This window comes from Camelus bactrianus, chromosome 16, assembly GCF_048773025.1.
Source record: "Camelus bactrianus isolate YW-2024 breed Bactrian camel chromosome 16, ASM4877302v1, whole genome shotgun sequence".
Classification (NCBI taxonomy): Eukaryota; Metazoa; Chordata; class Mammalia; order Artiodactyla; family Camelidae; genus Camelus; species Camelus bactrianus.
This window is the reverse complement of record NC_133554.1, coordinates 39,529,738-39,540,861: the sequence shown is the minus strand read 5'-3', so window position 1 is coordinate 39,540,861 and position 11,124 is coordinate 39,529,738. Positions and strand designations below refer to the sequence as shown.

Sequence of the window (11,124 nt, the reverse complement as noted above, 5' to 3'; positions counted from 1 at the left end):
ATGGCACCTTGCATTGGTTCTTAACTCTTTCATGTGTCTCTATCTCTAGCAGAAGAATTACAAGCTTCTGGAAGGGAACTTGTCTTTTGTAACACAGCGAGTGAGTAAATGAATAGATTTCCCCTGTTAGGCTGACACGTGCAATTTTTAATTTATTGGAATAGCCACTTGGGAAAGATCCCAGCCCATGTACACTAGTGATAAGGATAACTGTTCTTTTTTTCCAGTTTTGAAAATATTGTTCCTACTTAAGCTGACATCTCTAAGCAGCAGATGCAAAAGTTTGTTCATACGTTTAGCAAATATTTAAAGGCTTACTCTGTGCCAGACACTGTGTTATTAACAGAATTAGCAAACTGAGTAATAATTCTATATCCAAGGTAATAAGCTCTGGCATGAGGGGTTTTGTTTTGTTTGTTTGTTAGTGTCACTTTGTGGTAACTTTGTTTTCTCTTTCTTCCACTCCATTAAAAAAAAAAAAAAAAAGACAGCTAGTGACTCATTCCACCCTCCTTGCTAAGAAAGCCATGTGGTTTATCACATGGCCCCATCCAGCTCTGCAGGCTGTATAGCCTGTCCCTAGACAGAACACGAGGGTTGGTGTTGTGAAAAGTAATATCCAGGGCTACGTCTGAGTAAAGAGGGTTAGTTTCATTTGGTTTGTGCTTTCCTCCAGGGATAGAGCTCTTACTGGAACTTGAACTGGAAGCAACTCAGAACATTTGGATAAATTAGATGAATCACTGCCATACCTGTGCCAGCCGTGAAACATGCCCCTGGGGTTGAGGGGACTGGCCTCCAACCACACCCAAATCCAGTCTCTAAACTGAAAATTCTCCTTCTGTGCTGTGTGACCAACTGTCATTGCAGTTACTGTTTTGAATTTTAATTGTCCACTTCTCCCAGTGAATCCTACCCTTTAGAGAAAAACTGTTACTTATCTTTGCATCCTGGACCTTGCACATTGTCTTACACATGGTAAATGCCTGGTAAATATTTGCCAAATGAATTAAAGAGGCTTCATATAAACACTGAATATTGTTTGAATGCTCCAGAATTGCCTGCCCTCCCTGCACATTTGATTAGAGGCGCACACAGTTGTACTAAGGTGGAATGGATTGCAGAGCGAGACGTTGGAAGGGCAAGACAGGAGAGATGTGGACACATTTAGAACCTGGCTTTTATAGTGTAAAGTATACTCACTATTGTGTTTTCCTCTTTACTTCAATCCCCCAAACTAGGAAACATGGATCTAAATGCCTCGTGCACTGCAAAATGGGGGTGAGTCGCTCAGCCTCCACCGTGATTGCCTATGCAATGAAGGAGTACGGCTGGAATCTGGACCGAGCCTATGACTACGTGAAGGAAAGACGGACAGTGACCAAGCCCAACCCCAGCTTCATGAGACAGCTGGAAGAGTACCAGGGGATCTTGCTGGCAAGGTGAGTCCTTAAGTGACTTTCTCAGACTTTCCCTCCTTCATGCTCCCCAAGGCACAGTGAACTGTCCTTCTCTGCAGCTAGTTCTCAGTCTCATTTGAATGTGTGATATGTTTTGGAAATTGAAATCTCTATCAATCTAGTTTTTTTTAAAAAAATCAGTACTAGTATTTAAGATTAGCATGGAAGATGAGGCATTTAATTTAAAGTCATTTAAACTGAAGGGTGGAAATACTCTTTCCTTATTTCAGTTCTCAACTAGGTGCAGATTTTAATACATACTTCTCAAAATCTTCTAAGGCCAGATGCAGCTGCCTTATCAAAATGGATACTGATTGTTCCCAAGGTAATGCTAGGCGTAGCTGAAATTCTTAGAAATCTTTTGGCCCATTCTTTAAAAAACAGAAAGTACTTCCTGCTCCTTTGAGCATTTTTTTTTTCAGTACTGAGTTTCACTGAGTTTTTTCCAGTAATTTTGGTCATATGATAAATCCGCAGAATTGGGATATATATAACCCATTTGAGGTATAAAGGTGCTTCCCAGAAATAGCGCTCTTGTTTTCTTTTTTTTTAAATTTTATATATATTTTACATATATATATATATATATATATATATATATATATATATATATGTATGTTTGATTTTTCATATATGCTTTGCAGAAATGCAGAAAATTATAAAAGAGAGAAATCATTTATAAAGTCAGTACCCATGGACAGCAGTTGGCCTTATCTTACCTCGTTCTCCAAGTCTCCCTCTTATCACATACACTCACAGGTATTTTTCACAAAACCTGTTCCTCAGCTTTACCTTTTCACCCAGTACTAAGTCTTTTTTTTTTTTAACCGTAGCAGCGTTTACTGAGCACTTACGCTGCACTTAACCGCCACTGTTCCTTTTCCCCCCAGATTTATTGAGATATAATTGACATACAATATTGTGTAAGTTTAAAGTGTCCAGTGTGCTGATTTCATACATCTACATACTGTAAATTCATTGACACCATAGCATTAGCTAACTCATAATTACCCCCTTTTTCGTGGTGAGAATATTTAAGATCTCTCTTAGCAACACTCCAGTATGTGATACAGTATTACCATTATGCTGAACACTAGATGCCCAGAACTTGATAATCTCGTATCTGGACATTTGTACCCTTTGACCACCATCTCCCCATTCAACCCTGCCCCCCAGCCCCCTGGTAGCCTCCAGTCTACTCTCCATTTCTCTGAGTTTGGCTTCTTCGGGTTTCACATAAAAGTGATGCCATTACAGTATTTGTCTTTCTCTGTCCACCTAGTCTAGTCTTGAACATCTTCCTGCATCAGTAAGAACTGGCTGTTTCAACAGTCACTTGGTAATTGGTTATAAAAAGTAATTAATTTCCCTACATTATTTATTACCCCTTTGGTGGTAAAAGCTGATCTCAGGAAAGATTCAGATAGTAAACTGAATTCGAAGATCGGTTTCCTGAGATGGCACGTGCTGAAGTTCTGTGGAGTGCTGTATTTTGCTTTGTTTTTCCATGTAGGCATGTTCTACGTGGAACATGTAGGGTGAAGGCACAGCTGCCTAGAAGCTGTTGGGGCTGATGCCAGAGTTTGACTCCAGTGAGTCTCATGACTTGGTCTTGACTCTTGAATCTGGGCTGTGTTTCCCCTGAACAAAGTGTTAAATAGCCTTCCAGCCTATCCAGGCAAAGGGACCACCCTCCCACCCCCAAAGTACTGTGAAAATGTGGCCACAGCATAGCATTATGGTTTCCACTAAAAAACCCCTCCCATTTACTCAGTACTTGGCATGATTTCATCTGAGCCATGCTCTTAGGAGGCTGGGAGGATACCGAAGTCTCCTCAACTTTAAAAGAATTTATAGGTCTTCAGGGCCAGATTTTGATGACATTTTAGATTAGATCAGGAGGTAGGACAAAGCAGTTCTTTTTGGCACAAGAAAGAGGCATCGGAGGGTCGGATGAGACATAAATATTGTATATCCCCAGGCACACACATGACGGATATTAGGCAGTGTCCTCACGTGACCCACTGAGAGGAAGGATACTATGTGTTCTGCCAATTTCAGTATTTATTCTGGAATCCCAGGCTACTGCGAGCTGTTGGATTGGGTTTTTTTAGTGTATGTGGTTTTTCTTAGATGTTAAAGGAATTTCAGAAAAATCTCAGATGAGGAGAACAAGGGCAGCATAAACCCACAAGTCACCCTGCCTCTTCCCTCTCCGTCCTGCCTTCCTGGTCTTGATTCCTGAAGGGAGGGGCACATCCTGGGGAGTGAGAAAACCACAGAATCTGAGTCAGGAGATCTGGTTTCCGTTCCTGGTTCACCCCCTTGCTGCAGCTTCGAGAAGTTAATTCATAGTTCTGCTCCTCACCTGGCCCCGTCTGTAAAGTGAAAATCAGGAGACCTACCTCACAGGGTCATTGTAAATAAATGTGTGTATAATGTACATGATGTTCTGTTGTTCAGATGCGATTCTCATCATCTCCCTCCAGGGCTACCCAGAAAACACACATATGCATGTGCCATTCATTTCCTCCTCCTTCCGCAACCACTGCCTCCCACCACCCACAGACACACTCACTGCATTAGCAACTGGAATGGAAGTGCCCTGGAATTCTCTGTATTGTGATGTTTCCTGGATTTTAAGAACTAAAGGCTACTACTGGGGGTATATCACTTAGGCTGCTTTCCGCTGCAGGTAATAATAGAGTGTCTCCACCGACTGGGGTCTCGACAAGAAGTAGCGTACTCCAATTAGGATTATATGAGGAGGGCCTTATACAGGGGCCATTGACAAAGCTGTGGGATTCTAGTGGAATCAAGGGACTTCTGTCAGCAGAACTGTTTGGTAGTAGCTCCAAGGCCCAGAGAGGGAGGGAGCAGTTACTAGAAACTGGAAGGAGACTCCTGGAGAAAAGTCACCTTCAGAGAGGAGCAGAAGCCTTCAGTCAAGGGATGCAGCCAGCCAAAGTGATCCTGCAGGGGGAAAATGACCTGCCTTCACTCTCCTCCCTCCAGTCTCCTGCTGGGGCTCCCCACTAGCCAGACCCTATGGAAGTCAGGAGACAAGTTGATGTGGTTCACAGATCAGTCTCCAGGGCAGAGAGCAGGGTGGAGAGGCTGACCAGTGGGTCTGTAGGAGCAAACAGAATATGCCTGGTCCAATATCCAACTGTAGGTAGTTTAAGAAGTTGGACCATTTAACATCTCGTAATAAGAAGCACAGAAGTAGACTCTGCAATAGCTCAGTGATGTAATAAGGGGGACATTGGTGCTCTCCATCTTCCTGCTCTACCTTTCTTAGTTAAAGGCTTGGTCCTTGAATTTGCCTCATGATTGCCAGATGTCTGCCACATTTCTAGGCATCTACATATAAATTCCACAGCATGTGGCTGAATGAACGGGCATTCAGTTAGAGGGGGAGACCTTTCCCAGTAGCTCCCCAGTAGACTGCTCCCTGGCCCCAGGACGACCCCAGGACTCACTTACCAAGACTGGGTCATATTCCTAAAACTAATCACTGGAAAAACAGAATTTCCTAGATGGGCTAAAACAAATTCATATTCACCTTCTGGTGCTAGGGAGGTGCCACATTCCCTGAACCCATGGGACAGTAAGCACCCAAATCAAATCAGGCCTCTGCCAAAAAGGAAAAAGTAGGCGTGCCTCTTGGGTATACAGCCACTCAGGTCTGCAGTCTAGGATGTGTTGTCAGGAAACAGCACTAGTAGGCTACCTGCTAAGCTAGCTGCCGAGTGAATTGGGCCTGGCAGACTCTTACCCAGCCCTAGGCACTGCTCCAGGGTCTGTCTGCTCAGAAGAGCAAAGAAGCAGCCCCAGATTCCTGTGACTGTCTGAAGCTCTGTCAAGCCTTGCAGCTTAGGTAACCAGGAGATGAGAATCCTTAGAAAAATCCCACTCATTCTCTTTGCAAAGAAATTCCATTTCCTATCCAGGTGCTTAGATCTTGTATTTCATATCTTCTCCCAGGAAGCACATGTGGTGGTTTTTCCAAAGAGAGAGAACTCTGATTGCAGCAATTTCAAGCCCCATTGATTGTCCAGAGTGGCACTGGGTGCTTAGTTTGAGATGGCAGCCTTCTGTTTGAGGGTGTTAGCTTGGTGCTTTGACCTCTTGGCAGAAGAAAAGTTTACCAAAGTGATACCAGGCCCCTGTAGTGGTTTTTGAATTGATTACAGTCTCTTAATCGGAATGTGAGGGTGTGGGCCAAACAGTGACAGCCCCTCTGAGATACACGGGACTTTTTGCATCTTTTAGTATGTCTTTAAGAGCTTGGGAAAGGCTAATATTTAATATTCTCCTTTAGACCTAAAAGTGAGGACATCGTAAAGCCACTGACACTGTTCACATCTAATTTTCTTTTTTCTGTTTTTGTAGCTGGGGGATGGGAGTGAGGCAGGAGAAGGGGTGTGTGTGTGTGTGTGTGTGTGTGTGTGTGTTGAAACCCTCCATTAAACTGCCAGCAGCCCTGTTTGTTATTCTGCGCTCTAATCATTTAGGTTTCTGGCAGATTTATATTCCATTAGACAAGCTCAGATTTCAGGCATTTGCAAGCTGGACCATGTGTCTGAGATATTATGTTCCAGTGTATAAGGGACAAGGAAGAAAATATGGGTGGTGGCCAAGGAGAGTTCGTGACACATGTCCTATTAGATTTTAGATTCTTTGAACGTTCCTGTCACCAGGGCCAGAGGAGACAGAGTTGTCTTTTACCCTGGCTTTGCTGGTGGAGACATTGAAATCTAGTTAGCTGGTGCACAGTGGTCAGCTAGCTGGAGGGAACCCAAGAATGAGAGGACATAGACTCCTGGTCAGGTGACAACCAATCACAATTATGGTTTAAAGGGTTTTCAGTGAAATAATGTTAAAGCATTTAGGACCATGCACAGCACAGAAAATGCTCAGCTGATGCTTTTTCTCTTCCTTCTTCCTACAAGCTGCCTAATGCTCTAAGAAGTAACCATAAACAGTCTGATTTTACTATAACTGATACTTCATTTTCAGTAGTATTTTCCTCTGTATAATTTTCTCAGAGTTGGTACTTTACCAAACATACACCAATAAGAAAGCGGAGGCAGGAGAATGGGATATCATATGTATCCTGTCATTGAGATTTCCTTCTTGTTCATCTACTAAGTAAAAGGCCAAATTCTTGCCCAGGATGGCCCAGTCATCTCACATGTGTCAGTGTGTTTGTATGAATCCAAATTCAGGTCAGAGGCCACTCAAGGGGGAAAAGAACCTGAGACTTGGTTGCATCATTCAGGCCACAAACCAACTCTGCAGTTCTTTTTGGCAACTTATTTACTTGCTGCCTACCTGGACTAGGTGGAAGGAGTCAGCTGAATAAAAAACATTAAAAGTTTAAAATAACAAATATGGGAGGCAGGTATAGCTCAGTGGTAGAGCGCCTGCTTAGCATGCATGAGGTCCTCAGTTCAATCCCCAGTACCTCCGTTAAAAATAAATAAATAAATGAACAAACATTTTTACCCCCCCTTAAAAAAAAAGTTAAAAAAAAAACCAAATATGATCTAATGTCTTACATCTATCCCTACCAGTGATGGAGCGTTAGAATAAATTGGCTTGGGAAAAAGCTTCACTGGGAAACAGTTTGATGTTACTGAGTAAAACTAGTGATGCGCACATGCCCTATGATGCACCTTTTCCATTCCCATATATATATAACACCTTTGGGAAGGCAAAGTGTGCGCCAGGCATAAGCATGTGCATGGTAGTATTGTTTATAACAGCAAAACTGTTCATCAACAGGGTGGGAAAATACACTGTGGCATATTCATTACACTCTATAAAATCACAGCTGTACATCAATGAATCTTAAAAACGTATTAGGCAGAAGAAGTTGTAGAAGAAGGCATCCAGTATGATTCCATTTATATGAAATTCAAAACAAGCAAACTAAGCTGTATATCGTTAGAACAAAACATGTGATGACACTATAAAGAAAAGGAGGAATGAAGAACCCTAAAATCAGGACAAAGGTTACTAACCCCTGAGCTGGGAGGAGAAGGTGATCAGGAAGCGGCACGTGGGGTAGCATGCTTCAAAGGCCATGGCGATGAATACCTTGACTGTATCAGAAAGCTGCCTGCCACTCTCCCCTGCAGGCCCGATTGCAAAAATGAAAAAGGCAGCAGAATCAGATTTATTTTTGGATTGGGGTTTTTCTTTCTCCTTCACAAGTAGGTGTCAGTTTAATTCCAGAGCCCTGACCCAATATTTTCTGATGATTATCTTCTCCAGGAAGAGAAGGAAATCCCTGCTGGGGAAAGCAGCTATGATGTCAGGCACTTCCTCTGAAACGTGCACTGTTCATGCCTGTTAGCATAACTTCAGTCTCTCGTTCCCTCTTGATCAGTGATTTATAAGCAGATTTTAAAAAACGTACTTTGGAGGGTTCTCGGAATCATGAAAACATTCCATCTGCCTGTTGACTGAGAAGATAAACTGTTCTTACATTATTAGAAGGGTGAGAACAGCTATTCTGTGAGTTATCGTCTTAGTGATGTGCATCACAGGAATAGTCCTGCCCTCGTGGCTGGGAGGAGTTGTTGCAGGTTTGAACATCCTCATGATAGGTGAGGGATAGAAACTGGAGAACACAGTCATATTTAGGTCAGGATACATGGTGTCAAGATCTAAGAGGAAAAGCTTCAAAGGGAGGTACATTGGCATCTGTTGGCCGCAAGGTACAGTTTAGGCCCCACCTATCCAACCAGTCTGTTCGCCTGTCCTCACAGCCACACGCTCCTTTGGGATCTGTGATATGTTGTCTCCTCCTAGGGGTGGCTGGAGTTTGTGCAGCTTGGAAAGGGTGAAAACCCCATCTTACACCCAGCTAATTGATTATAGCTTGTCTTCATAAACAAATGACCCGCTCCCCACCCGGAAAAGCTCCCTTCAGCTGGACAGGCCTGAGTCAGAGAGAGCCCTGCCCCAGCAGCAGACAGGCAGGGGGAGCTGAGAGCAGGTGCAGAGCTGGGAACAAACAGGAGTTCACATTAGTGCAGGCGCATGACTCGGCAGAGACTCACAGGCCCGGAGGCAGGTGTGGCCCTGCGCCCGGGGTTAGTTGTTTTGGGTCGTTTCCCATTGCACCCTGCGGTGAGGTAGCTCTTCATCAGCTTGTAAGTCATGGAAACCGCACCCCCAAACGCCACATTTAGTGACCTGCTCCCTGGGCAGGTGCCTGCCCAACCACAGGGCCTCCTTTCTCTTTTTGATTGGAGCTTTGGGAACGGTGCTTCCTTGTTAGAGAGTGTAGTTTGGAATGAACTCTCATCAGACCTTCTCTCATAAAATCAACCAAAGGATGACTATATGTGTGTGGTCTTTTTGGCCCACCTGCTTTTCCAGGTGTCACTTTAGTTTGATGGTTTTTATCGACACATCCTTATGTGAAAGGGGCCTGTACTTCCCCTCTTCCATTCTGTTACCAGCCTTTTTCTCCAGATTTACTAGCCTCATCTTTGCTTTCTAACTCTAAAAAGATGACCACTCTCCTCGCACTTCCACATCAGTGATTAATCCAAATCAGCTCTTTATCCCAATTACGAGGACTTAATCATGGATTCCAGTAGAGTATTTCTCTTTGTATTACTTGTATGCTGTTTTTAGTTTTTCAACCCAGTTATTAATATTAAACATGATCTTTTTTTTAATTCAAAAATCATAGAAATACTACAGAGTGTAGAAAGTAAAGCCCTCCCCAAGAATAGAAACCCTGTCTTCCTTGAAAGAAACACTGTTAGCAGTTTGGTGGTCTTCCAGATATTTTCCTACACTTACTCTAATGTGGGAATTGAGCAGTCTAAATGTGTTCAACATGCTTTTTCACTTAATAGTATACATTGGGCGTCATTCCACTAAAATACCTATTTTTAATAGCTTCATAGCGTATAGGTGTATGGACCGTATTTAAATAAACTTTCTTGGTGTCCGGTTATTTTTAGTACCTCAGCACATTACAGTACATATCCTTATATTGCTTTGTGCACTTACGTAGTAGCATTTTTCCAAGTAAAATTCTTAAAGGGAAAATTGTTGGTTAAAGGGTTAATTTTGAGAGCTGTTGCCAAATTTCACTCTTAAAAATTGTACAGTTCACACTCCTACCAACTGTGTATTATTTAGGGCTTGTTTGGCCAAACCATCAGCAGCACTGGCTGTTAGCAACCATTTTTGCTCTTATAGGTCTGATGGGTAAAAAAATCAGATCTTGTGTTCATTTGTTTTTGTTGTTGATGTTGTTTTGCTCTTTTTTTGTTTGTTCTTTGCCATTAGTGAAATTGAGCATCTTTTCAGCTGTTTATTGCCCTACTTTTGTGGGGCATCAGCAAAGCATTTTGCAAGTTAAGATTTACGTTTATCTGGGAGTGGTTTCCAGGGAGGGTGTGGATTGTTTTCACAAAGCCTAGTAAAGCATTTCCTACGTATGTCCTCCACAGCAAACAGAGGCATAACAAGCTCTGGAGATCTCATTCCGATAGTGACCTCTCAGACCATCACGAACCTATCTGCAAACCAGGGCTAGACCTCAACAAGAAGGAGATCACCACCTCAGCAGACCAGATCACCGAGGTGAAGACCATGGAGAGTCACCCACCTGTACCTCCCGTCTTTGTGGAACATGTCGTCCCACAAGAAGAAAATCAGAAAGGCCTGTGTACCAAAGAGAGAATGATCTGCTTGGAGTTTACTTCTAGGGAATTTCACGCCGGACAGATCGAAGATGAATTAAACCTAAATGACATCAATGGATGCTCATCAGGGTGTTGTCTCAATGAATCAAAATTCCCTCTTGACAACTGCCATGCATCCAAAGCCTTAATCCAGCCTGGACAGGACCCAGAAATGGCCAACAAGTTCCCAGACTTAACAGTGGAAGATTTGGAGACAGACGCACTGAAAGCAGACATGAACGTCCACTTACTGCCTATGGATGAACTGACATCCCGCCTAAAAGATCTCCCCATGTCCCCTGATCCTGAGTCACCAAGCCCCCAACCCAGTTGCCAGGCTGAAGTCTCAGATTTCAGTACAGATCGCATTGACTTTTTTAGTGCCCTAGAGAAGTTTGTAGAGCTTTCCCAAGAAACCCGGTCCCGATCTTTTTCTCACTCACGAATGGAAGAACTAGGTGGAGGAAGGAGTGAGAGCTGTCGACTGTCCGTGGTGGAAATCGCCCCTTCCGAAGTGACAGCTGATGACCAGAGAAGCAGCTCTTTGAGTAATACCCCCCATGCATCTGAAGAGTCATCAATAGATGAGGAACAGTCAAAGGTAAAAACTACCTTTATAGTTCTGTGTGTATTGAAGTTCTCTTTGAAGACAAAATATTTGGGACTCTGCTATGTTCACTTTATTTTTGATATTGCTAAAAGATTTAGGAAGGCAATATGGGAGAGACAGTCTGGCCAAGAATTTCTTTTGAAGACTTAGGATTTAAATATTTTTTAAAAAATCAGTTGCCTTTCAAGGAATTTATCTTTCCAGGCTTTTGGTGTCATTGGAAGCACTTTTGAGAGGGGATGAGGGAAGAAGGGGATAGCCAGAACAAATGCCCTGCCTGAACAAGGAGCCCTCTGGACCTCTGCAGTTTAGATCAAATCTCACCAGCAGTGAA

The 11,124-nt window shown here is 43.1% G+C and overlaps 1 protein-coding gene across 4 annotated transcripts in view; it reads left to right on the top strand.

The window, feature by feature from the left end:
* SSH2 (slingshot protein phosphatase 2) overlaps positions 1-11,124 on the top strand; it is a 216,488-nt gene that overhangs the window by 196,512 nt on the left and 8,852 nt on the right. For all 4 annotated transcript variants that reach the window (XM_010958240.3, XM_045519020.2, XM_045519019.2 and 1 more), the window contains 2 exons: positions 1,242-1,442; positions 9,947-10,781. In XM_010958240.3, coding sequence (XP_010956542.3) covers positions 1,242-1,442; positions 9,947-10,781 — 1,036 coding nt within the window. The remainder of the gene's footprint in view (positions 1-1,241; positions 1,443-9,946; positions 10,782-11,124) is intronic.